The sequence below is a fragment of the Cariama cristata genome, unplaced genomic scaffold (assembly GCF_000690535.1).
Source record: "Cariama cristata isolate BGI_N322 unplaced genomic scaffold, ASM69053v1 scaffold7780, whole genome shotgun sequence".
Classification (NCBI taxonomy): domain Eukaryota; kingdom Metazoa; phylum Chordata; class Aves; order Cariamiformes; family Cariamidae; genus Cariama; species Cariama cristata.
In genome coordinates, this window is record NW_009595227.1 from 17771 (window position 1) to 45399 (window position 27629).

The 27629-nt window shown below is 39.2% G+C and overlaps 1 protein-coding gene across 2 annotated transcripts in view; it reads right to left on the reverse strand.

Moving 5' to 3' along the window:
• The window catches only part of MYLK (myosin light chain kinase), a 114631-nt gene that overhangs the window by 13394 nt on the left and 73608 nt on the right, over positions 1-27629 (reverse strand). For both annotated transcript variants that reach the window (XM_009701262.1, XM_009701270.1), the window contains 6 exons: positions 16429-16731; positions 12739-12774; positions 12547-12640; positions 11334-11537; positions 6072-6289; positions 317-440 (listed from right to left, as the gene is read on the reverse strand). In XM_009701262.1, coding sequence (XP_009699564.1) covers positions 317-440; positions 6072-6289; positions 11334-11537; positions 12547-12640; positions 12739-12774; positions 16429-16731 — 979 coding nt within the window. The remainder of the gene's footprint in view (positions 1-316; positions 441-6071; positions 6290-11333; positions 11538-12546; positions 12641-12738; positions 12775-16428; positions 16732-27629) is intronic.

Consider the following 27629-nt stretch of genomic DNA (forward strand, 5'->3'; position numbering starts at 1 on the left):
CTCTTTAACATCTGGGAAGGAAGAATAGTTTAAAGTTAATAATAAAATAGTGTCACATTGTCTTTTTAAATGAGATGAAGCATTGCTGGTTTATGATGTAAGATGTACAATACTAAATGGCTGAATTTCCAGAACTGCTAGTTCTGCAGTTTACCAATGACACCCTTCAGAGAACAGAGAATTTTTATTAAACATGCTGGAGCTGCTAATTAGAATACAAAAGGCCTGAAAATTGGAGAAGAATTCAGAAGTCGATGGAAATTTTGTGTGTTCAGCAACTGTCAGGATTTGTGTTAAGAATAGCAAATGTACTCACAAAATGTAGCAGATAACTCCTATACTCCACATATCTGTTTCATATCCAATAGGTTCATAGTTTATAACTTCTGGAGCCACAAACTCAGGTGTCCCAAAAAGAACTTTCAGAGAACCTGCATTTTCTGTGAAGAATGAAAGGGAAAACCATTATACTGCTGCATGCAGATTTCTAAAAACAATTATTCCCCACTAACAGGAAAATCAGTTTTGCTCTCATATTTGTGATGTTGTTAAAGATCCTTATCAGAAAAAATAAATGATGCTTGAACTGCTGTTTTCTTAGCTGATACATGTATTGCAATAAAGAATTATTTATTAAGCATCCTCAAGCACACAGCACTGTACCAGGCACATAATAAGAAGGTTTAAATTGCAAGGAGTTTCCACGAGATCAAGTCTAAGAAAGAGGGGAACTTTTAGTGTTTAATTCAGACTTGGATGTCCTGAGGTACAAAAGTGTTTGAGCCTCCATTGCTTTAGCATTTGCACAAGAGGACTTCAGGATTCCACCATTAGAAAGAAATTGAAGTTTTCACAAATTATCTAAGATTTATCAAAGCTCAGGGTTCTTCATTTTATGGTAAAGAGAAACAGTACTGATAAAAGTATAATAATAAGAAATAACTATTTTAAGCCAACACATTTTTAGCAGTTTAAACATGAAAGAAAATCAATACTGCATTGCATGTCTCTGAAATTTGAAGTGGCACAGGTCAGTGGTGAAACAAGAAAAGAAGCAGATGACATGCACCTGTCAGATCACTACCTTGTCAGTAAAACTGGGCCTGAGCCTGCTCACAAAACCAGGCTTGCCTACAAGCATACCTGTGGAGCTCCAAAGTGGTGAAAGGGAACCACGTCATCAGCTGCCACTCCAAACTTTTGTTCAGGGGGCCTGTAGCACAGATGTCCTACATTTGGCTCTGCTTAAACACAATGTGGATGCTTTTAAAATTATCTACAATGAAGCTACTGCTAGCAATATGAGCTGAAAGAATGAGGTCATGGGACACGTGAACTCGCTCTTCATCTTTCCTGGGCTGACCCACCAGTATTGCTGTACTGGAAAATACAGTGATGAAGGTAGAATAGCAACCTGTTCAGAACCTAGTATTGCCAGGTTATGCTGCCAGTGTGCAACTATGAGTGATATGTCTAACTCTTAGTCATGGTGTTAAACACAATTCAAGTTATTTAGATAGAAATTATTAGGCAAATCTCAATGGGCTTATTTTCATCAATGCTTATTCTAAATAGAATGGGGAGAATTAAAAAGAATCCGCAAGGTCAGGGAGGAAGGAAACTAAGGAATAGATTAGGGACAGAGGAAAAAAACCCCAACAATCCCAATAAAAAATTTGTATTATAAAAGTTTTAAAATATCAGGAAATAAATTGTTTCTGACTTGACACAGGCTTGGATTTAGGTTGAGAAACTCTTGTCCAGTCTGCACGTGTGCCTGAGCAATCAGTTTTTGCCTTAAGTGAGATTCATTGCATTACATTTATCTTTTGTGCAAGAGTAGGATCCAGATTAGGCACAGTAGAATGACACCGTGAGGAACCACCCCTCTCCCAGAGAGATTACCATCTAAACAAACCAGATATGAATATGAAGAAAGACAGATGTAACAGATTCCAAACCTGCTCCTGTTAAGATTACCACAAATACAGAGATTTGCAGCTCTATAATCAAGAGAAAATCTTAAAAAACCTCAAATAACAGCAGATCAAAGTTCTGAGAAGACTACAATAGGAGCTAGTTGTCCACAACACTGAATCTTTACAGAATATTTTTATTTACCAGAACTTCCTCTACCAAGTTTTGCAACATAAATGCTGATCCCAGTACTGACTCCACACCTACAGTTACCTCCATTGGAAGCTGCTAAGCCATTTCATAAAATGTAATCATACACCTAAGTTAGTACTCTTGTGAGGGATGCAAATCGCCAACTTGCCAAATGAAAATCGAAGGATATATGGTGTTAATAACTTGCCTAATGATTGAACAGCATGCTTGACACAACTTTTAAGCACTACCACAGTAATTCACTCACAGTTGTGCCAGTTTCCCATTTTAAATGCTGTGAAACTCTTTTTCATAGAATAGAATCATAGAATCGTTTAGGTTGGAAGGGACCTTTAAGATCATCGAGTCCAACCTGCTCTGCTCAGGTATGGTGATAGTAAATTAATTGCAGAAACCTCATTTTCACAGTTATCCCTGCTTTCAGAGACCCCTCCATGCAGAGGGTACCCATTTCTAGAGACAAAAGCAGACAGAAAATCGCCTGGGAGCAGCCCCAGGAAATCATCTAGATCCTTTCATGCAAGTTCACCAACATCAAGATCTTCCTGCCAGATGTCTGACTAGCCTTTAAAGAGCACTTTCAAAAGCTATTCCACAACATTGCTACACTCACATAACCAGAGTTTTCTTACCCCAAAAAGCAGGATCCCTTTCCGACTATCCAATCTAAGCTGACTTTGCCTAAGACAAGGGCAATGTCTTCTCCACAATGGCATGAGGGGTAAGAGATCATCCTTGCTTTTCCCAGCACAAACGAGAAGCCTAAGATCCCATCTTCTCATTTACCTTCTTTTTAAGGTCAACACCTACATTTTTTCCCAACTGTCCTTATGAAAAATTACTGTCATTTGTCACAGAGAGCCTATTTTCTAAATGCTTCATCATGATCATCCAAATCTCAGGCTCAGATTTTCACATCCAAGTTTGGAGGCTTTTCTGTGCACTGTGTAAACTACCGTGAGCCACTGTGTATGTAAAAGGCTGGTGTATGAAGTGTGCTGCCCACAGGCATTTGAGTGCAAGCACACAGTGTGAAGCAACCAATACAGCATTTTCTATCTATAAAAGAAAAAAGAAAAGAATAAAACTTTTTCTGTGCAATAATATGTCAAATCTTTACCCAGATGTTTACAAGCTTAGTACACAAGTCGGATCTCTGTTTGGATATCCCTTAGTTCAGACGGAAAGCTGATAAGCTAGCTGGAAACTGTTGCCGACACTGTGTATAATCAACTGATTAAAAAAAAAAAATAAATCTTTACAGTACTCAAAACCCATTCTCTTTTCTCCTCAAGAAGTTTATCTTAAACAATTTTCTACATGTGTTCCTCAGCACACCAAAAAAGGTCAGGAAAATATCCCACTGCAGCTTTGGTATTTCCTGACAGTGTAAGAGAACTAATTAGCTACAGAAGATGACTACAGAAGGAGCTGATCCTAATTTCTTTAAAACTGATTGTGACACTGAATATTTAGAGGCATTAGTTTGCACTAGTTACAAAAAGTTGGAAGTAAATCTCAGAAGCTGAAGTGCAAAATCAGCCACTGTTCCCTTCAGCAGTCCCTTGGTTGAGCAGTTTCTGCTCAATCAGGGTCAGGTCCATAGTATGAGGACTCCAATCCCACGTCTATCAAAGCCGAGATGAATTTGACAGCCTATTTCAAAATCACAAGCCTTGAAGGGACACAAGTGGAGGAACGTGCCCTCAGTGCACCACACAGGACAACTGGCAAGAAGCGGGCACTTAGTGAAAAGTATTTTTACCAATTTTTGTAAGTAAATGAAATAGTAAAAATTGTTTTCTACTTTTGGAAAACATCTCAACCAAAATGTTAAAAATGTCTTCATGATTAACACAGTGCTTTTACTTTATGTGTGTGGAACGGGAGGGCACTTTCTCTTCCTAGGGAAATGCCAAATACACTGTGTTATCCAGAATGGCAGGCTGATGAAAGAAACAACAAATACCTATAATGTAACTTTGCAAGAATTAGCAACATATTAAGCCAAATGAATGTATAATATTGTAAAATGAAAATCAGCATCAGTGCCCATAGCTCTCATCCTTCTGCATCAAGAAAAGTTATACATAGGTTCGAGGCTTACTACATATGGCATGACTGTGGCAGCTCACAAGCTAGCGTCAGCCATGCAATATACAGTGATGCCACGAGATTAACAGAAAAATGGAAAAGCTGATGGATATGAACAGGCTACTGAAAATAGGATCTTCCTTTCGCTAAATGTGGGTTTAACTGTGGTTTGAAGTTAAAAGGTCATTGAGGGAATGTCTATAAAAAGGCCATTCTGTGGTTACATTGTATCTCTTGTTGATGAAATCCATTCCATTCAGCAGTAAATGTATAGTTTTCAGGCTGACAGCTGGAACTTCACGGGATGAAGTCTTTCACACACCTCTGGTAACAAAAACATCAGCACTGGAACATACTTAACAGCTCATCTGTTTCCTCAGCAAGAACAAAATCCAGTTCGTGCTCCCAGAAAACTACTGGCTCCGTACTAGTGAGGGAACATAAATGGCAGTGATCTCTTTTTTTAATGAATGAATGAAATGAAATAAACACCGTGTTTCTGAGTTCACAGTGTCCATGTGACCGAGATTCATGTAATATCCTTTTGGAGTTGAACATCATCTAAAAAGCTGAAAAGCAGACTTCTTTTCTGCTGTTCATTCAACATACCATTTTTGGTTTGTTTTAGTAAAATTGTATTCTTGGGTATGCAGTAGTCTGCTACTTAAGTGTCAAAAGAAGTAGGATGAGCAGTGTGTAGGCAGATAACAAAACCCAGAAGGTTGTAATTCCAAACTCTACTCTTACAAAAATAATTGCTCTACTTTTTAATAAGTATTAAATATAGTTTTGTTTAAAGAGGGAAGGCCAAAGATTACAACTAAGAATCTAGCTGCGGGCCCCTTTATATAGAAAGTAGTAGTTCATATGAGTTGTCCCAATCAATTTAGTGGCAGAAGAGCCACAAGTCTCAGTTCTCCCAGTGTAACAGGTTCATAAAGTATTTTAGCTTCTTTCAATTCAGGAATGATTGTTTTTCTTTTGTGAAAATACAAAGATCAGTGTGTGATGTTGGTATTGTTTAACACTAACAAACACAACTGGAGGGCTGCTTTTTAGAGCTGAATTAACGCTGAGCAATATGAAGACAAGAACCCTCCAAGGTATTCGGCTTTCAAATTGCAGAACATGTTGGAAAGCTTACTCCAAAATGAACGTTAGGAAGCAGCTAAAGCTTAGGAAGAGGAGGAGCTTTTCAAATAGAACTCTCCTCCACCCCCACCCCCCGTATTAATTGCATTATTTTTAAGTAGTACTGTTTTATTAATCATTTTGAGCATGACCAAAACACAGCTCTTTATAGAATTCCTCCCATGTTTAACATGTATGACAATATGCTGCTGTTTAGGATAGGAAATGCTAAAACTAATGGGGAAATGTAAATTGAATGTAATTATCCATATCTGAAAGTCATCTAGAACATCAGCTTAACTCCTGCTGTTACAAAAGTTTCAAGGATTTGTAGTATTCATGAAGATGAAGGGTTTGTTCTAATTTTTTACAGCTGGAGAGTTAGTTTTATGGTTTCCTGCAGCAAATCTAAATATTTGTTAACATTACTACTACTGTGTATTTTACCTTGTAATCTACAGGGATACCCTAGCCATAGAAACAGATAGGTAGATTGTATACACTTCACTGCAAACTCCTCGTGAAGATGAGGTGCCCTACTCTCATTCTCAAATATTTTCTTTTTATCTTTTCTGTTTTTTCCTAAAACCAGAACTATTTATAGAAAACATGTCTATTTACGCTTTATACGTGAAAGAATATAATGGTAAGTAGGAATTACTGCTTGTCCTGCCCTTTTCCCCATGTCATATTGAAACAGGCAGAAAAGTCATTACCTAATCTTCTTGCAAGTCCAAAGTCAATGAGTTTGATACTTGTACCGGTCTTGTTGACACACATAATATTTTCTGGCTTCAAATCCAAGTGGACAATACCCTGCTTATGGATGTACTGAACTCCTTCTGAAATCTGCTTCATATATTTAATGCACTCTCTCTCTGTCAGTTCAAAGTCTTCATCAATGATTCTTTCAAAGAGTTCTCCTCCAGAAACCCTATGAGAAACAGAATAAAAAGAGGATGTTGCAGCATTTTCATTTTGGGAGTAATCAAACTATTTCCTTTACAGAAATACAGATAGTTCAGGCTCGCAAGAGTCACTTCAGGATGCAATCTATATTTTGTAATGGCACTTTCTATAGACACAAGGATCCCATAGGAAGAATCACCTCTTGTTATAAAACAACAGATTTTTTTCTATTCTGAATCTCTTTCCCAGTTTAGGACTGTGAAAAACTTACAGTGTTATCCCAAGCAGTAGGGTTGTAGCTGGATTTACATCCTGCCTTTAGGATTCAGTCACCTGCAGCTGGCAGTAAAGTGTGTGCCATGTGCTTGTCACCTCGATGACACGTCTTTATAACACTGCCCCAGACTGAGCTCATGTTTCTCACTGCTCCCTTCCCCGCTGTGCTCCATCACTATACAGATGCAGATAACGTAATTTAGAATTAAAGAAAACTAAAATACATGGGACAGGTCCCAAGAAAAGAGGACAAAACTTCTAGCAGATGAGCAAAAATGTGGGAAGAAGAGAGATTGAGAGTGACAAAGAAAGGCTGAAGAAGGAAGAATTCAAACGATATGGTTAATTGGAATACAAAGCTCAAAGGGTAAATTACTGACCCAAGTGAGCTCAGAGGGAATTTCCTCCTTAGCTATGACAGGACAAGGATATAATGCACAACTCTTTCAGTGCTGGTATTTTTAGTTGAGCCATCATCACAATCCTTGTAGGTCAATCCCATTTTAATGCTTATTTGAGATGTGAAATAATTGGTCTTTCCAGGGTAGAGTCTCCTGGATTGAACTGTTTGTGGAACTAAAGTGGGACATTTTAAACCTAGATTTAATAAAGCAAAATTTAAGTTTTGTTTTGTTTTTAAGTTCTGAGTAATCACTCAACTGTTTTATCTGCTTACATCCAAAGATGGGAAATACTTTTTTTGTATGCGGCGGGTGAATGACCCATACAGAAAGGAGCAACTGTTGAAGAGCAGCTTTGCTTTTAGAAATCTGTTCTAAATTAAATGCTCTATGGTCTTTATATGGCTTAATATTTTGCAGCATTCATGCTTATTGCCAAATGTAATTGCACATTTCAGTTACAGAAAGAAAACACACAACTGAAAACTGGCCTTGCGATGTTTGCAGGTTGTCAGATACATGATTATATCCCTCGTGTACTAAACTGAAATTGAAACATCTGGAGTTCTGGGCACATTTGTTGCTTTGGCTATAAGATTTCAGAAAATATATAATTAGAAATGCTACTGCAGTTTCCTATTAACATGAAAAGCGTAAGGATAGCATACACTTGACAAACTGAGAAGTTACATTGGGTTATAGCACATTTGTAACATAAAGCCAATAACATGGCTAGAGCTTTTGAATAAACAGCTCTGCTAAGTCGAGGACCTAGTATTTTGTTACTTCAGTAAGACATTAACTGGTAAGGAGGTGTTTATGCATGCAAAATGTTTCTATCTGGAGCACTCTGCAATTCCAAATGACAACCATGCTAATACTAAAAAGTACCAGTTGTTTTTTGACTACTTGACACAGATAATGATGACTTATTTTTACTGTAAAAGTGCCATACTTTTCAGATCCCCAAAGTGAAAAATTTGAAGAAATCATGCCACTGTCTCAAGCACCACTTTTTAGCATATTATTTGGAACGTAACTACTGTTAATACATCTGCATGCTGTTTTTACCCTGGGACCTCTAGACACTCTGGTAACATCATTAGATTAAGCTGCAATTGCATTTATAGAATGCATATTTTTTCTTTCATATCCTGAGCCAAATCCAGTTCAATTTTTGCCAGGTTAGGAAGCTGGCAGAAGGAGAAGTCAGTTTTCTTCAGTCACAACTAGTTCAGAATCTAAATCTCTCATTCTTTTCTGGATTCTCTTCTTTTTCAGTCTTCTCTAGATGAGGTCACAGAGGAAAATATTGCTGTCTATAGAGTCACAGAATACACATTTTAAAAATATTTTATTATAAGGTTTTGGTCATGGAGGAACAGTGAGAAGAATCTACCGTGGAGTTGCCCAGGCAAATACTCAACTGCATTTTAATAAAACTCCCTTCAAAAAAAAAAAGAGAAAACCTTAGTGACTTGTGCCAATTTAAATCACACCAAACGAATGGAGTTTATGGCTGAAATTTTGCTTTAATATTCTTAACTCGCAATACAATAATATTCTTCTGATCTACGTCAAAATAAACTGACTACCTGAAGTATGTAAAAACTTTAAGGCACTTAGCTCCTGGCGCTGAATGCAATTCATAACATGCTACTATTTTTCAGATATTCTTTTTCCACAGAGATGCTTATTGTGGAATCAGTATATTGCTGTATTTGAAAAGGAGATGCCTGAGATTTGCACCTGACTTCCAGCAAATAGTAGATGGGAGGGTTTCCAGGGAAGAGCACATCAAGTGATTTGAATCATTATAGTGTTTGATTTTAAATGAATGATAAAAATTTCTGAATTTATTATAAATATGAAATCAAACCATATAAAATAATGGCATGAAAAATATTAAAAGGAGAGAGGTTGAGGTTCAAAAAGTTGTAAGAAAGATATGGAAATAACATTAAAATGAAAAATTAAGGATGAATATCAGGAAGAAAAATCCAAAGGTGCTCCTAATCAATAGCTCTGATTTGAGTGGAGGAGGAGCTGCTGAATTCCAGGCACTGCTAAAATCTGGTGTAAAAGGAGACTGGTGCCAGGTGAGCTTGATTTATTTGAAATCTACACATTTAGACTCTCATGGGAATAAGCTTGGATACTAAGACTTTTTGAAGGTATTTCCCACAACTTCTTCTCTATGCAAAGAAATATTAGCTTAACAGCTGAACCAGGAATGATCCATCAGTGGCTCTCTAACAAGGCAGGTGCAGTTGCCATGCTGGGTCTGTGTCAGCTGGGTAACACGGGACAGTACAGAGGCTGCCGTCTTCTGGCATGAAGGTGTCACACAAGGATCTCGCTGCCCAGGCCTGTTCCAGAGCAGGGACAGACTGCTGCCGCCTGCCTGCCTGCTGCTTTAAGAACCCCTCCTCCTACAGCTCTTGACACTATGGAAATTTCAATGTTGAGGTTCAAAAGCCAGAAAAGGTGGCCACCCCAAACTAAAATCACATCCTAATTACACTGGTTAACAAAACTCTATTAAATTTGATTGCACTTTTCTATGTTTTTAAAAAGTACAAACCCTTTGCTGGCAGGGGGAACTAATGGAGTGTAAAGCCATATGCTATTCAAAACGCTTTATACATTTCCTTGTTTTCCGTTAGGTCTGCCAGCTCCCAATTCCAAGCTAAGTAGGGCTCCCTTCCCTTACCATCATCAGCTTGCTCAACTGCTGAATCTAAAAATAGAAACACCTCTTGCACATAAGTTCCAAGGTTGTATAATGGAGATCCAGTCTCTGAAATATGTTAGAGCAATAGTAGTTTGCACATAATCTCGGCAACTGCCAAGCAAGCAAAATAGACATATAGTCTCTTTGCTTCTAACAATGTATATCTTATTCAGAACTCCCAGCCAGCAAAAAAACTGCTGCTCCTTCTTGCAGCAGACAGCACATGAAGTAGATGTGGCAGCAGAACAGCGACTGATGTAAGGTTTTGGGAAAAACATCAGCACAGATCAGGATTTCATTTTCTTTCCAGCTGGTACTGCCACAAGTACGGCATTCACACTAAGCAGGTATGTTATGGATGATGTAAATGTTGGTCATGTTGGTCATTATTGTTTTTGAAACCTGACCATTAGTTTCCATCCCATTCTTTTCTTATAATGAATTCTGGTGCATGAACATGTTCTGAACCTTCTTTTTTTTTTTCTGGGAGTAAATATCTACCATCTTTAAACAAAAAGATACCCAAGTCACAGCCCTGTGGAATGCTTTACAGCACTGCTTTTGTGGTGCTTTTCTGCTACTTCCCACAGTGGGGTGGCATAAGTAGCTCAAGGCAAACAATTTCTGGGAGGTAAAAATAAGTGCAGCAAGAACAAGACAGCAACATAGGCTGTCTTCAAATTCAGCTTTACTTAATTGTATAACTTTGGATTAAAGGTGCAATGACTTTCAAGTAAAGGGGAAATTCCCTTCTGTGACTGCTGCACCTGAACCATCATGGAGAATCTGTATATTGACGTTAGGGGCAGATCAATTCATGTGTGACTAGCTTTTTGGGGGAAACTGTCAGTGTAACCAATCTTTCTGAATCTACTGATCTGGATTCAGAACATTCACTGTGCTCACCTGTGGAGATTTTTTAGACAGCACTCCCTTATCATAAAGAAATGTTTTGCAACCAGAGTATTTGTGTTGTTGCAGGAAAAACACATCAGACTAATCCTTTAAGGTCTCTGAAAAATATGAAAACTGGATATAGCACATGATGAAAACTAAAGTGTTCTCAATACCTCTTGGGTACTATAAATTTGCCTGGGTGAATTTTTCATGGAAATTCAACTGTTTGTTGGGATGTAGCTTAGATGTTTGCATTCTCAAGCATATCTCTCTCCTAGCTGTTGTGCACCAAGATTCAATTCTCTGCAAGAGACTGTTTAAGTGAAATTTGACACAAACTTCTTCAATACATATTTAGAGCTGACTAAAGAAAAAAATTGTTTTCTCCTCCTTAAACGTGTTTTTGGGTCTAAATGCAAGCCCAAATTGCAGCTAACTTTTTTTCTCTCCCCTCCCAAGTCGGCAATAAAAGAGTGAGCTACAGAAAAAGAGCACATGTACTTGATTAAAAACCAAACAAACTAGACAATAAAGACTGTAACACATCTTCACTACTTTTTAAGAGATACAACATAGATTCACTTACACGGTTTAAGCAAGTTGGATAAATAATTGGAAAAACCTGCAAGATGTGAAAACCATCCAGGCCTTGCAGATCCTGAAGCTTTTGACAGTCCCATATCTGGGTAAGTTGCTACTTTAGTATGCACAATTATTTTCAACATTATTAGCTTTGTTAGTGTGATCTGCTTTATACTTACATTTCCAGGACCATAACGATGTTGGCTTTTTCTTCAAAGGCATCTACGCATTGGACAAGTTTTGGATGATGTAGACAGTTCATGATGCTGATTTCTTCCCTTATGTTTTCTTTTTCCTTAGCAGAATATGCTTTGAAAAATTTTCCTGCCCAAACTTTTCCAGTCTTCTTTTCAACAAGCCTAAAGACTTGTCCAAATTTCCCCCTGAAAATATATAACTATTTCCATAAAATGTTGTTGCAATGCATGGGCCACCATGAATAGCAACATTTTATGAAATATTCCAGCACAACCACTCCCTTCTGAAATAAAAATGCCTTTATATCAAGTACTGTTCTGTACTGATTTTGTGCAGAGTAATCTGCAAGAACTTTTGAATGAATACCACATTTAGAGATACCCCGCTATTCCAATTAGCAAGTTTTGTATAAGAGGGTTCAAAAAATGGTCTCCTACCAGGCTTTAATTGGTGTGACTCAAGACTTTCTGCACAGTTTTCTATCAGTATCTGAAGGGGCAGCAGATAGGGGATATCTCAGGTATAGGATATAGGTGAGATCAGAATCTGAATGCTAGAGGCTTCAGTACTATTATTTCTCATCATTGTATATGTACAATTGTACCTCTACAATACACTTATCAAAATTTATTAATGGCACCATACAAGATCCCCTGGCCTTCAGCACCACCAGCAGCACAAATCACTGAAAGATTATCATGGCATGCAATTCACATAACCACGGGTTTGAGCACTGAGAAACACAGCCAGGCTAATCGCTGACCTTCACGGAGCAATACTATTAATGCTCTTGGGACTGTGACTGTCAACAGAGATTCTAGCCCGTGGGCAGGATAATCTTATTACCCCTAATGGATATAATGGAAATGCAAGTACACAATGTGTACCTTTTTTTCAGCTAGCTTTTAGAACACTGAACAATGAATGAGTCGTCTAGCTTTATTCATTTGTGGGCTCCATTTTCCTTGCCAGAAATGCATGTAGTGCCTATTTAAAATTATCAATTAATAGAAATAAAGGATCTTTATGGAGTGGAGGCCAACATATGTTAAAATCTATTTTTACTGCAACCGAGGAGCCCAGCTGGAATGCTGAAAGTGCGAGACACCGCCAAAGAATGAATGCACATGATCTTTATAATTGACTGGTAGCCTTGAAAACTCTGTGTCTTCAAAAGCACAATATAGTACTTACGATCCCAGTCTTTCTTCAATATTATAGACATCTGAAACTTTTTGTTCAGTGTTGATAGTAACCGTCCGATAGTTGACCTCTGTTTCTTTCCCTTCTACAAATAAGTATTAAGGACCATGATTAAAACCTCCATGAAACACGAATGAAAAACACAGATTTGCATTTGTCCTGATTAAAGTATGAACTTCTTACCATCATCAGATAGCTCCACTTCATCCTCTTTAAGTTCTATAATGAAAATAAAAAGACATGAATAACTTTTTATATAAGATACGGTACTTACATAAGATAGTCAAATTATTCACAGTAACATGGGCAACTGGTAGGCCCTCTGGCTAAGCAGCAAAAAGCAGTCAGGGAATTTGTGCACTCATTTCATAATTAAAATCTCTTCACCACTTCTTACTGACTATTGACTACACAACCACAATCTGGTCACCATTTCTTAAGAAATCAAGTTCATGTGTTTTGCAGTACTTGTCTATTATACATGCCTACTAGAAACATCAGCATACTGAATCAGTTCAAAGTCATCTAATAAATAGCTTTAGGAATGCCTTAGTGAGATAGAAAATAAAGTAAAAATACTAAAATCCATAACAACACTTCTGGTTCAATGACAAATCCTTTTCTGGCTTTTCTATGCATTTTTTGGATTGCAAAGCCAAAAGTAAAGCAAGTTTGTAGTTTAAAAGATTTCCTGCAGAGCATCCAGACAAATTTTTCAGACTCAAGGTGACTAGAAAATTTGGACAGCATGCACTTTCCTGAGCATGGCTGAATTTTGAAATCATTGAGGTTCAAATGGAGCCTCAGTTCTGCAGGCATACTCAAAGGCAGGCGGAGATGTTGGCAAGCCCAGACATAAGACAGAGTAAAAGCTGGCCTGAGTGTCTTGATTTTAATTTTTAATTTTCGTGTGCATGAGCTGTCAGTAGCACCTATTTGTGTGTAGTTTCCTACGTTGCCTGCAGGTATGAAGGGAAAGGGATTGTAGCTGGAATGTTGTTATATATTACTTGCACTGCTTGGGCTTGCTCTTAAGACCCATGGCTATGACCAGTAATTTGAGGAACTGCAAAGGCAGTTGTAAAGTGACCTGTACAATTCTTCTTTTAGCTGCTGAAGCTGCACCTTGCCATTGTAGAATGCAAGCCTAATCAAGTAATTTATCCCCACTGTGTCAAGAGATTTATGTTATGAAACATTAATGTGGTACTCTGGACACTGTTAGGTGCTTTAGAGTATACAATTATATACAGCAGATGAGAAGAAAACAACAGAAAAAAAAGGGTGCAGCGTGAGCAGATAGCTGATCTGATGCGTAGGCATCACCTTTTCACATCCAAGACATAATGCTGCATCTGTGTTCTGGTAGCAAAGCCAATCAAGTAGATATAATCTGTTACTAAAGCCCTTCTCTCTCTTTTCTGGATTTGCAACCCTTGTATGTCCCAGCACAGACTAGCTGGTTTGCAGCGATTTACTGGAAGAGCAGGGAGGGAAGCGAGCCTTCCCCACTCAGGGGTAGCTGTCCTCAGAGCGTCCTCAGCTAGAAACCACACTTGCATAGCGCCCATTGCATTTTCCTCCCCTTTTAAGGGCTGCATAAGGGAGCTGATCCCAACCACGCTGCCAGTAGTTAATGTCTGCCAAATACTGATTAGAAAGTCAGTTCCCAGTTTTGCAGCAACACTATATTGAAGTCATGTACTAGAAACATTTTGGTCTACCAGTGGAAGCCTAAATTAGATAAGCAGAACATATCTGAGCTTGGTAAGTGCTGAGTAGCTGTGCTAAAACCTTTCTCAGAAGTGAGCCAATGATACCAAAATTTCCTCAAATTTGCCTACTTTAATCTGGTGTGACTTACAACCTTATTTTAGTAGTTGTTTTCTTTGAATGCACAGTGAAAAGTTACCCATGCCTTTCTTCACTATGATTATATTGAGACTGCTACTATGCACTGGCCACCTCAGTATGAAAATCAGTAATTTGTCTTTCTGGCAGCAATGGAAAATCCCGAGTTACTCAGCTAAGTGTTTACATAGGTGGCAGCTTAAAGTCCTGACTTTGAAAGGTGCTGAACACGTGCATTTTCCTGTGTCTTTAATTAAAGCACCAGTTATACTCACACACTTGAAAAACTATGTTTTATTTGACTTGCCCTTTCTCCATGCTAGCTGCAGTATCAAGAATAGAAATCAAGAAGCCCTGGCATTGAGAAAACGAAGACAGCCCATCCGCCTGCAAACAAAATACATTTTCTTTTCACTCAAAACAACTTTTTTTCTTGGTTTTTATATGTATCACAATGTTTCATATACTTTCTAGCCTTTTGTATTAAATCTATGTAAGAAAACTATGTCTTAAAAAGGAAAATAGCTTGTTTTCTTTGGTCCAGTACAAGTAGAGCTTGCTCTAGGAAAACAAATGTAGCTGAGTCAGGTCTCCAACTCTAGGTGTTTGTCCTGCAACTAAAGAAAGAGGGCATTCAAACACAGGGAATTTTATTATGAAGAGCCAATACCATCTAGCTTCCTTTCAATTTTGTTGCTACTTTTAATGTTATTTTCCCCTCTCTGAAGAGAAGCTGCATCTTGATTTAGATGAGATTTTAAATCTTTAAAATAGAGGAAAGTAATTTCTCAGAATACATCCAATTTAGCACTTGAAGAGAAATATGATTTACTTTTGTTTGGAAATGTCTGTTGAGAGGCTTACACAGTTGTGTGATGCTGCACCACTTTGCTACCATTTTGTCTTGCTGTGGCAATAAAAGATAACATCACAAGGATTATGTTAGACACTTAAAACTCTAAAGCCCTGCATACATAAGAAAGGAGGGAGAGACACAACACACAGTCCATTCTTCAAAGTCAGGACAAATGGCAAAAACCATTATTCCTGGTCTGGGCTTTTTGGTGTGGTATGACTATCAAAGTGATCCTTGTATCCTTGTACAGTACGGAGATGTGGTACCGCACAAAAATATGGATTCAATGTCTGTTTTTAAAAACTAATACTGATCTTTGTGTGTGTTTAAAATTTTGGTACCAATTTCTGAATAATTTCTAAAATGCTCCAGCTCTTCCCATTAGTCCTTTGACAAGATCTTAAGCAAAAAATAAGAGGCAAAGGATACTGAAAAATATTTTTACTAGTACGTGCAACTGTAATCAAAAAAAACCTAAAAATATTTTTAGCACCTATAATGCTACAAAATCAACATGCTAAGTAGGATAGCCTTGAATTCACAGGATTGGTGCACTAGGGGGAACAGGACTGAGGTGCTCTACCGTACTGGGATTTGAAGCTTGGGAACTACAGCTAGGTATGAGAGGCTAATTCAGTTTCTGCTGCATATTCAGTGCTCAGCTAGCAGAAAGTACATTTACTTTTTCCAAAAGCAAGTTTGGGACAGTGTTTGTGGCTTGTTTTTCCATGGTGTGTCCAGTATAAACTGTGATGTATCCATCAGTATGTTTCAGGTAAGCCACCAAACATCCTTTTCCAACTAGGCACGGTCTGAACACATAATTTATGTGTGAAAGGTTTCATCTCCCTTTACCTGTGCACTGAACTGCAGAAGTCTGTCACCCAGCACTCACACAGCAAGCCAGAAGTCAAATTATTGGTTGCTTTCACAAGGCAGGGTTTTGGGATCCCTTAAGCCGAGTTTCAACACTGGATGATGCATGCAAAACTTATATGCTCAGACACCACATACAGCCACATTTCAGCACACATACAGCCAGCATAAGCCTGCATTGCACAGAGGCAGATGCGAAGGAGTGTGTACAGCTGCCTGATCTCACTGGGGAACTGTTAAGACAGAGTTTAACTGAATTTAGATTACTTTTTTTTCTCTTAAAAACTAACCTTCTTGTTTCTCTCCAACTTTCACCAGCTCGGATTCTTGGCTGGGCTCACTGATGCCATACACGTTAGCAGCTCGCACACGGAATTTGTACTCTCGGTCAGCCTGCAGGTCCTGCACATTGAAAGAGGTGCTGCGGCAGGTAGTGAGATCTGTCCATTTGCTATCCACTGAATTCCAGATCTCCACTGTGTAGGACTGCACTGCGCTTCCACCATCGTAAGAGGAGCCATACCATGAGAGAGTGAGGGAGGAACTCCGTATGTCCGATGCACAAGGTGTTCCGGCAGGTGGGTCTGGTTTATCTGCAAAAACATATGCAAAGCACATTAGATGAAATCATGAGGGAAGAGGGAAGACTTCTATTAGGGTATTACTGGCCCTAGCTAACAGCCTTTTTCTTTCCATGTCATTGCTCTGCTTCAGAGGTTCGTACTACAGAGGTTTGCACAGACATACCTGAATTAGCTAACAGTTGCACACGGGCCTCAGCATGGCTTGTTCAGTTCCCTGGGCATCTTGCTAAGCCATGCTGAAGCCTAATGCCCTTCACAGCCATCATTACAGAAACTATGGAGACTAAAACCAGTCACAGCTATGCCTGCAAGTACTGAAATCAAATCTCCCGCAATAGTGCAAACCACTCCTTGGTGAACTTCCTTAGAGGTTCACCCCTCTAACAGTCACTGTAGCCGTGATGCTCTTTCTCCAGTTCCCTTCATCTGCTTCCATACTTCAGGGCCACTACTAACCTTTCACAGCCTCAGAATGTGCCACTCATCCAACTATATCTGGGTAGCAGAGATATTAAAACCAGTTTGTTGGCACAGATCTTGAAGGGTGACAACTTTGTCTGCTAACAATTTAGTGAACAACTTGTGCAGTTTTTGGAAGCCTAGTGCACTTTTTGGTAAAAAGGAATTCAACTTAGAATATATCATTAAATTTTGAGATTTTTTTAATTTCATGTGCATTTTGGAAATTGTTGGGAAGGTGGACGATAGAAGATTCTAACTGTTTTTCCTCAGTTTGAGGTTTGCTTCTGCAGTCCTTCTTTGCATGAATAGATCTGATATCACCAGAACCTGGTGTGCAGATGAGCGGCCGACTACGCAAACATAAGATACAATACAAAAACCTTGCAGTTATATGACTTTTTCAAAATGAAATTGAATGATTACCTAGTTATTAAAATTAATGTTTTCCTAAGACAGAAAAATGTTGCCTTTTAAAAAAATTACTGATTAAGAAAATAATTACAGAAGTTAAGCACTTCAAAAGACTTTAAAGGGAACAAATATCTACTTTGGGAATAATCCTCTCAGAAGTAATCTAGCAAAACCTACAAAATAATGATGATGTTGATCTGGATGAACTAGTGGCCAAAGGTTGAATGAGAAATCAAAGGATGGGATAAAATGATAGAAGATGAAAAGAAAAAGACAGAAAGTGTGAGATGCTACAAACGGTGGTTACACTGGGCATGGACTCATAAAATCCTGTCCCATTTTGCTGGTTAAAACTGCTAATGGACGTTATCACTTTCTCCTTAAGAAAGGCAGAACTGGCAAACCAGCCAAAAAATACAGCCACTTTCTCAGCAATGAAAACATCCACATGCTGGGGAAAACTGCCATGGACTTTCATATCTGTTATCCCTCCATACTCAAATCATCATTCCTAGGAAAATCACTGAGCCACAGATTGCTACAAACATGCCTTCAGTTCTTGGACAGAGGGATCTCTCCTCTGACTGCTGTGGTTTTACTCATGGAGAGGGGAAATGGGGTAGTCTAATCTGATCATGACAGTTAAATATCAGTTCACTATTTGGAAGAGTGGAAGTTCCGTTGACCAATGATTCCCCTGAAGAAACTTTAGTAATTCCTTTTAGTTCAATTGTGACGGAAAATTCATCTCCCTCCACAACTTAAACATACTAGAAGATACATAAATAGAATTTGTTAAGTATGAGAGACATGACTGGGAGGGAGGAAGGGAGATGGATACCAAGGGTTTGCCACTGCATTCAGCATGAGAATGCCCAGGCAGAAGAAAAAGAGACTGCCAGAACGTAGGTTATCTTTATTCATTTTGGCAACACTTAAAACCCCATTCCACTAGGAGTCATCATTATACAGTACATCTCTCGTTAAACACAAATATCAGAGACCAGATGTCCTTAACCTCTGGAATGGCATATTGCCCTGCTTAGTAGTCACATTTTACTCACCTCATTTTCTGTCAGAATAAAAGGGACTATTAACAAGCATGAATTTATAGTGTAGATATCATGAACTGAATGATGGAGAGGTTAAATGATTTTTCCAAGATTAGAAAGAGAGATTGTAGCAAAAATGAGAATGGAATCTTGATCTCCTGGTGCCCGAACAGCAGCACCCCTCTTCCCTGTACTAGTCCTGCCCCAACCTCCTTGGAACTGCAAGAAGTGAGAATTCAATGCTCACACCATTCACAAGATCAGAACTCTTGTACAATACCACAGCAGCCACCAGAGAGGTGGTTGCACGGCACACGTGGGTTGTATGATTTTAGTCAAACAGCAGCGATAGCCATCTTTTTTTCACTACAACTTATTATCCCTGAAGACCTTTTGGGGAATGGTGCTACCTCTGTCCTCTTCAAAATCTGTCCAGAAGAAGAATATTCAGCTCTGTGTCTTGTTTTCCTCTTATATACTCATCTTTGCATCATCTCAAGATGCAGATAGAAGAACTTGGATAAGTAGCAGCTGACTTATCCTAAATCCAAACAGAACAGAGCAGTTGCTGATAGCAAGAGGAAAATACTTTGAAGAAAAAGCTAAGCCTCTATCACCTTACAGAGGCATCTGTTCAGGTTTGTCAAAGTAGTGCGGATTCTCTAACATCTGCTATGCACACAGCTAAATCTGGACAGTATGTGTTTGTTTAAAAAAAAAAAAAAGAAAGTGTTAGCTTGCTGTAATGCTCTGCACTGAATTTTACATTGAAGGAGGAAAGAATGCCTATGCTTCAGTCGTTGCAGAGCACAGTAGCCTGCTTCCTATGCTGGACATGAAAATACAGTCTCTCTTTGCTGACTTTCAACACACTTCTGTTTCCAAATGAAACTCTGAGCATGATTTATCAGTTGCCTAGGCCACAGTTACCTTAGTGACCTCTCTTTCCATGACTCACCTAGATAACTGCAATCCATTTGGCCAGCACAGTTTACAGAAGCAATGCTTAGGGTATGTGAGCACTGGACAGAAAACGTTCATGGCCAAGGGGACATCAGCAGTAAAGAAAACGCTACATGACTTTAGTCTAATATCTGACAGCCTTAGCAATATTTCTACTTTCCTAATCAGTTTTTCTCGGTAGGCAAAGATGGCTGGACTCTCTTAAGCCAGAAAGACGCACGTTTTTGTTTGAAGTCTATCATGTGCCATCACTTGCAGATCTGCTCAATGTATAAATACTGGAGTAGTAGCTGCTATGGGAGATCGTAAACAAGAATGACAGCCTAATCTTTGCTCTTTCTTAATATGACAGATGTTTATGTACCATTTTAGCATGCTTAAAAATTATTTGATATCAGACTGGATGGTATTCTACAGCTCTGCATATTCAGAGAATTTGCAGATGGTCTCTCCATGTGCCTGTTTTGTTTCTCAACAGTTTATTCTATGGGGATTTTAAAGGTTATCCTTTATTCATCTGTCTGTATTGAAAGCTAGGATATTCTGCCAAACTACATTCCCTTCTGGAATATGAAATCTCTATCAGCACAATTAACTGCTTCCAATAAAACATCCAGCGGGTTGAGGAGGGGTGTGGAAGAAAAGCACAATTCTCTATTTTCTACTTCTGTTTTAGTGTTTAGTATACCATTAATGTCTTTGAGCTTCCCATCTTCAATATTTCATTTGCATGTCACATGCAGCCATTTACACACACAAATATACTTCATACTTAGGCTTATATTATGAGGGCTTTATATAGGCTTCAATGGACCACAGTTTTGTTCTTCCTGTTCTGGACCAAACCACAGCCGCAAGCCAACATGTGAACCAGAAGGAAGGGAGTGCATCCAAAAATACACTGCTCCTTGTGAACATTTCTGTAGGGGAAGCAATTAATTTAAAATATCAAGCTCTAACTTCAGTTTCATTATTATATGCCACAAAAGAAAAGATGTATATAGTCTCCACCAAAAGCTGTCTTGACTATATGAAACCTGGGGTACTCCAGTCTTGGCTAACTTACAGCATGCGTATAACACCAAAATCGAGACTTAGCTATGCTTTATGATATTCTAGGTTGTCATGGTCCAATTGGCTGTATCCACACAGTCCTGTTGAACTTGGTCAGAACCCTACAAACGCCACTGCCTTTGTAGCAGATAGCACTTGCATCTCTTTTACTAGGGTACATGATCACCTGATTTGCCTAATACTATGGCTGCAGAGATAGGTGGAGTTGGGACAGTTAAATGCTAAGGGGAACTCAAGCGCAAAGCTCCCTATGTAATCTCTTTAGGAATATCAATAGGGCTACCCTGAGCTGGCTCCCAAAGCCTAGTGGCAGGCAAAGGAGATGCACAAGCAGCTAATTTGGCCTCCAGCCTGCCTCAGGGACTGTTCTGCACAGCAGCACAGAGACTGTGTAAAGTCACTGACACTAGTGGCACAGGGAGAACAGCAGTAGCAACTCATATGTGCTATACGCATTGTGTAGCGGAGTAAGAGGGGAGTGGAGGTGATCTAAAGGAGGGCTCTACTGCTTTCCTCCCTTTGTGCTCCAGCAGAATAGGCACAGATTACAAAAAAAAACCTACTTCCCAACAAAGGGAGACATAAATTACTACTATGCCAGAGCAAGGAGGTCAGATTCCATTTTATTCTTTGTGGCACGCGTTCCTTAGGGCAGATGGTAAGGTCACGAGCTGGCCTCTCATGAAATGTATAAGCCACATTTAAGACCGTACCAGGATTCAAACACACCATTCTTATTTACTCCCAAATTGAATTCAGCTGCACTCCTTCCTCAGACATATTCTCAGAAATATTTTGGTAAACAGGCTTTGATACACAGCCTGGAGTAACCTTTAATTAATTTCTATTTGTACACTCTGAGAAGCACAAAGCATAACGCTCAGCCTTTAAATCATTGCTGTTTACGAGACAAATTTGACTTGAGGTCTTTGCCTTTTTTTTCAGTGGTGTGTAACCCAAAATTCCTCCTGATAAGGAAAGGGACTTTCTCTCTTTCTGCATAGGTGGTGAACCCACAGCTCACAGAGGACACCCACACAACATGAAACTGTGCTATCCAGATCTCACTGCCTTCTCCACATGGCTCAGTTTGCAGAGTCCACAGAATGCAAGCACCATTCCAGGAGACCAAAAAAGGCAGCAATCTCCTTATCTAACTCTGCGTGCAGGGAAATGGAAATTGTTCTGCTACTTGATGTGTGGGTCAGGCTGAGCCAAAGCAAGGCGATAGGGCTTGCTGCACATTAGGAGCTTGCAGGGCTCCGGGAGGCTTTTAAGTAGCAATGCTGTTCCAGTAGAAAGTCTCTGAAAACTGAGAACAGTATAACCACAGCCTCTGAAAAAAGTTATTTTTCTTTTACGAACAGAGACAGCACTGAAGCAATGTCTCTGAAGTAGTTTTCTTTATCTGTTTTCAAAATTGGTTTGGTTTCTTTCTAAATCCAGTTACCTTATTACTGTATAATACTATTATTAGCTATTGTGATATTTGTCTGCCAGATAAAGAACAGACAGAAAGAAACAATTTAATTCCATTCCACAAGCTGTTTAGCTAGAGAAGGTATTTAATATGCTGCAAAAGCCAGTTGAACACTGTCCATGCCGACAGCACTGGCAAAGCCTTCATTTGAAATTCATCAGCAGGAGAAAAGCAAAACCATAAAAGGTCATAACTGAACTCGGCATTATTGCTGACAGGGCTCGGGGTCACGCCAGACCTCTCTGCTTTGCTCGGAAAACTATGCCGTGCAGCTTTTTTTCCAAGGGAGAAGAGTGCTATAAGTAGAGATATTATTACCCCTTAACACCCTGTAACAACCATTAACATCCTTCTGGATCTTAGTGTACCATAGGTTTAGGATAAAATTAAACTAGAAAAGAATGCCTGTGTTCTCCCACAAAACAATACAAGAGGAGTTGAAATGAACAGCAATTTTCTGTTACTGAAACAGCCTCCCCAGCAGAGCCGAGGACCACATGGACAAGGTTAGTTAGCTCAGGGGACCGGAGTTTGAAATTCACACCTCCCCTGTAATACACACTGTGGACTGCTGCTAGCCTCCTCCAAGTCTGATCCCTCACCATATTGCCCCTCCCAACAACTCTAACATAAGACTAAGTTATTTAAAAATTGCCCTTTTGAGACCTGTGGATAAAGTAGATCACAAACACCGGAGGCCCAGAGCACCGCTTTGTCAGTTGGGGTAACTGAGGCATAAAAAAGCAAAATGACCTTGCCCAAGGACACGCAGGAGAATGGAACTGGGAATGAAACCAGAGCTCGCCACTCCCACGCAAATGCCCTCAGCATAAGAACATCTCCTTCTGCCACAGGCCTAATGGAACAAACAAATACATAATGCATTCTCAGGAGCCCTTTTGCTAAACCATCTGCTCCTCTGCTTGAGTCAACAAGCTATTCGGATTACTCGTGCTACACGTTAGGTGTCTGGTTTGATAACTGATTGAATTAGAGCTCCGATACCTGTCCACTGAAAGGCAGAATAAATTTTAGGACTTTCCCCAGTAAGACTATGAGCAGATTCCAAGTCTCCACCAGGGTGAGTTTGGGTCCTAGAAACCCCATGTTCGTGCGCAGGAGTTGGTAATTTCTGAGTAACTAAGACATTCCTGGCATTTAACAGCAGGTAAAATATAGGAATTCTGTTGTGAGAAATACTGTCATGATATTTCCTTTTCTTCATCAGAAGAAAGGTGAAGGTAAGTATCAGGAAAAATAACTCAGCAGGGAGTTCTACTGGAATTTCTCTTAACAGAAATGACATTGAAACTAGATGGCCCTTCAAGGAATAAATCTGGATCAGTGTGCTGGCACTGATGCACAGGGCAATGTAAGCTGTTTTTCCTCTATATGTTATCTTGCTGTGAAAATTTATTTTTGATACAGCTGCAGAGTTTTACCACCAAGCATTAGTGGGGAGGCTGACAGTGGAGGTTACAACACTGTTGGAACTACAATGGCAGCAACAACAGCAGCAACGTAAGACTTCTCTGCCTTAACCACTAGTCCAGTTGCCCTTCAACTATGAAACTAGTGACAAAAATCCCCCAGCAATCCAGAGAAATTTAAAAGGCTAAAGGTTAGAGATCGAGTCCACCCACATATTCTTAGGAAATTCACCGCATTCTCGACCCGAACTGTAAACAGAGAATCACATGGATACTGCAAGATATAATTTGATGCTTCTCAAAAGAAGACGATGTTTCAGAAGCATTCATGTTAGCACTTCTGAGCTGCAGTATTCTCTGTAGAAGTGTCTATGGTTCTTCCACTTCACTATCTGCTTCACAGATGTCTGCACTTCTTTTTCCAAAGAGAGAACGCACAGTTTCTGACCACCGCTTGATCCACTCAGTCTGAGCAGCTAGCACTGAGCTGCATTTCTCAGGCACTCACAGAAAATGCTGATAGTGCCACTGTGAGCTGTTGGTCACGCTACCACGTTTCCTTATAACAGAGTTTCAGGGCAAAGAACTAATGCTAATATAGCATGCGTATGTTGAACTAGGACCAAGCCCTTCATATAAGCAATTAATAATCCTACCATTATATTCAATGACTACTGAAGTTAGTGATGATCAGATCTTGTTCTCAAGCTAAACTTGTATTTTCTCATTTTTGCTTGGAAAGACTCTGCTTATACAGATTCCGCTAAAGGCATGGAAGTAACAGTTTCCTCACAGAAAGTAACTTCTCCATCCCAACTCAAGTACAGGATCATAACCTCATGCAGAGGAGGAGGTATTACTTAGTGAATTCATGTTACGCTACCTGCATGCCTGTGTGCAACATGCTTATGTATGTGTCCTTAAGTACTTGGTTTATCACTTTCCAACAGTACACGAGGACACAGTACACAGTATGTGCACAAATGTTTAGAGTAGTAAAAACACCATAACAACTATCTTTAGGCCTCTCAGGGTATAATGATATTGCTCTTATTCTTCTGCATATATCTACCATATAGCTCACTAATCGCCATGATAATTTTTTTAAATACAATACCACACCAGGATCAATACAAATTTAAAGGACTTATAAAAGACAAACAAGATTGATGAAAATCAGCTCCCAGGTACGTAGTACACATGTTTTTACTTCTGTATTAAAAAAAGTAAAAGATATCACTAATATCCAAAGTATTCACCAAACAGTGATCATCAGAAAACCCCTGTATACTAAGCACGGAATCATGAAGAAGTTTACCCAAAATCATGAAGGAAGCTTGTGGCACGGCTGCAGAACAGACTACTTCTCTAATGCCAAATTTTCCTTGTTGAATACTCCATTATTCTTTTGACTCTTTGTCATATTATCCAGCTTTAGCCAGTATGAAAACCAAGTTCCTTTTTCAAAAGTGGTTACAGATTGGGATATTCCTACCACATAGCTAAAATGTTCAGAACCATAATTTTGATAAATTTACCCATATACATCCAATAAATGGCATGAAAGGAATGAATATTCCTTGCTATCACTGTAGAGTGAGGGCTCTACCTTGCCTAAATCAGTCCTGTCTTACACTAAACTCATCACTGGCTCATTTAATATAGCTTTGGCAACAGAAGTCCTCTTTAATCTGACGCAGTGTCTGCTGTAAATCATTAGCTCAGTCTCACATTGGGCCATTTTGGTTTTGGAGGAGAAACATGTTGCAAAATCTCCCTAGAGAGATCACTCAGCTAATGAAAGTGCTTATTTAAGAGAGCTAATCGTAACAATAGAGAAGAGCGCAACATGGACATTTTGGGACCAGTCAATCCTTTAAAAGAAGACATTACTTAACTTGGATGTCTCACTTCTACTGCAGGTGTCTCAGTATTATTAGTGCTTATACAGACAAAGTTTCACAAAGTGAAACTCAAGACTGTCCTTGTGGCTCAGCGCGGTGTACTCATCACGATACTGCACTGCCTATCCATTAACAAATCTCCTCTAACTTGACTGTGTCAGTGCATCTGGTGTGTGGACTGCAAACAGTTCACACTGAAGGCTGAGCATAATGGACATTTTGTTCATTGATATTCATTTAAATTGCAAAGGAAAATATAATCTTTAGAATAAAGTTGGGTTTCTTTCAAGAGCATCTTTTCCCATGGCTGAAACTGCATTGAATCGTATACTATTCAAACTCTTTAAGTGTCAGAACCCCTTTTCAGTTCAGTTAAGCTTGCATTTGAAGTCTGAGTCTGACAGTGTGAACAGTTCAATTTAAGACTTTGGGAGCCAAATTCAAAGGAATGCAGGGTAGCTTTTTTCCCCTGAAAGTCATTATTAAAAATAATTTCTAAAAATCATACCCAGCTATAGTTACAGTCTAGGACTCAGGGTTTAAATCATAGCAGGATCATTTCTGATTTCAATCCCGGCAGATAAGCTCAGTCCTTTGTCCTCTGGTTGGAGGTAAGTCAATAACATTATTTTTTGTGAAGAAAGGTCTTTGATAACCAAAAGTATAAAGCTAAGATCCAGGATGGCCTTAAATATCCTCAGGAAGGTCTTTAGACCTTCTGCTCAAAGCAGGATCAGCTATAATGTCAGACCAGATTGTTCAGATGCTTATCCAGTCTGAACCTGAATACCTCCAAGGATGGAAGCTGCACAACTTTTTGGGGCAACCTGCTCCCTGGCATGTGTTACACTCCAAATTTAATTTGGGAAATGCTTATTGAAGTCTTTCACATGAGAAGCTTGCCCATCAGCACGAAGACTTTGCAATCCACATGGTTGTAAGAAGTAATAATAAAAGAAATACTTCTTTATTTCCAGATTTATTTCATTTTACATTTTAACAAATGTCTTTGATTTGCTAAAATTCAGAACAGACAAGCCTGTTAGCTAGCCCTTTGAGAAACATAGCTCGAGGTCGGCTCAGACACTCTCCTCCAGAAAGCAGATGTTCTGTATTTGTAGTTTCCCTCAATACATTCAAGACTTAGTTGTGAACTGTGGTCAGTCAGCAGTGTTTTCAGCACACAGCATACACATAGATGTGCCTTTTATCAGTAAACTTATAGGGAGGCAGCTCACACAGAGTTTAGAGCATTATCATAAATAGCTGAGGGAAACAGAGCTGATCTCTAGCACCAGGGCTTTCTCCACGAATGCCTGTTATGAATGTGGAATCAGGGCAGGGAGGGCAAGTTTCTTCCCAGTACTTTGGATGGAGCAAAGAGAATGAACAGGTGAGAATTTAGCACTAAGGATGAGCTTTGGTAGACTAAGAAGTCTCGCATTTTTTGTATTCACAGAAGCAGAACTTCCCTATTTTGACTAGAGTTGGCTTTGGAGAAAAGTACCTTCCAACTTTCATGAACTCTTAACACATTTAAAGGTGCAGACAGCATGAAAGAGTTTGTCTCAGTAGTGAGATTCTAACCCGCTCCTTAGAAGGAAGACATTTTTGCTCTCTTTTCTGCATTTTTGAGTACCCAGATGGAAGAATCTGGCCTTAAAATGCATGTGTAGCAAACTAGGAATCTTGAGGCTTTGTCATGCCTTTGGCAGTGCTGACATCAGCGAGATGTCTCACTAAAGAGCTTGGCAATTTTACAAGAGGGAATTTATTCTTTTCAGTTGGAAACAGATAGCTTGTCATCAGCCAAAACACATGGCAAACTCCAGCACATTGTAAGGATTCTTCACCCAACTCTCCCAAAAGCATCTCTGGGAATCCCACTGTTCTCTGGCACATTTCTTATGGAAGAGCAAAGCAGGACACTGAGATGTAGCTTTATAAGGTTATAGAATTCAAAGACTTTCAAACCAATTAACTCCAAAAGATATAAAATAGTGACTTATATAATCATGAGTCAAAACTCACACGATGACAAGATAATAGGAATTGTTGGCCTAGTTCAGCTAAAAAAAATCCATCTTGCCCAATAACCTGCTACAGTCAGCAACCTGCAGCAGTTGCCTAG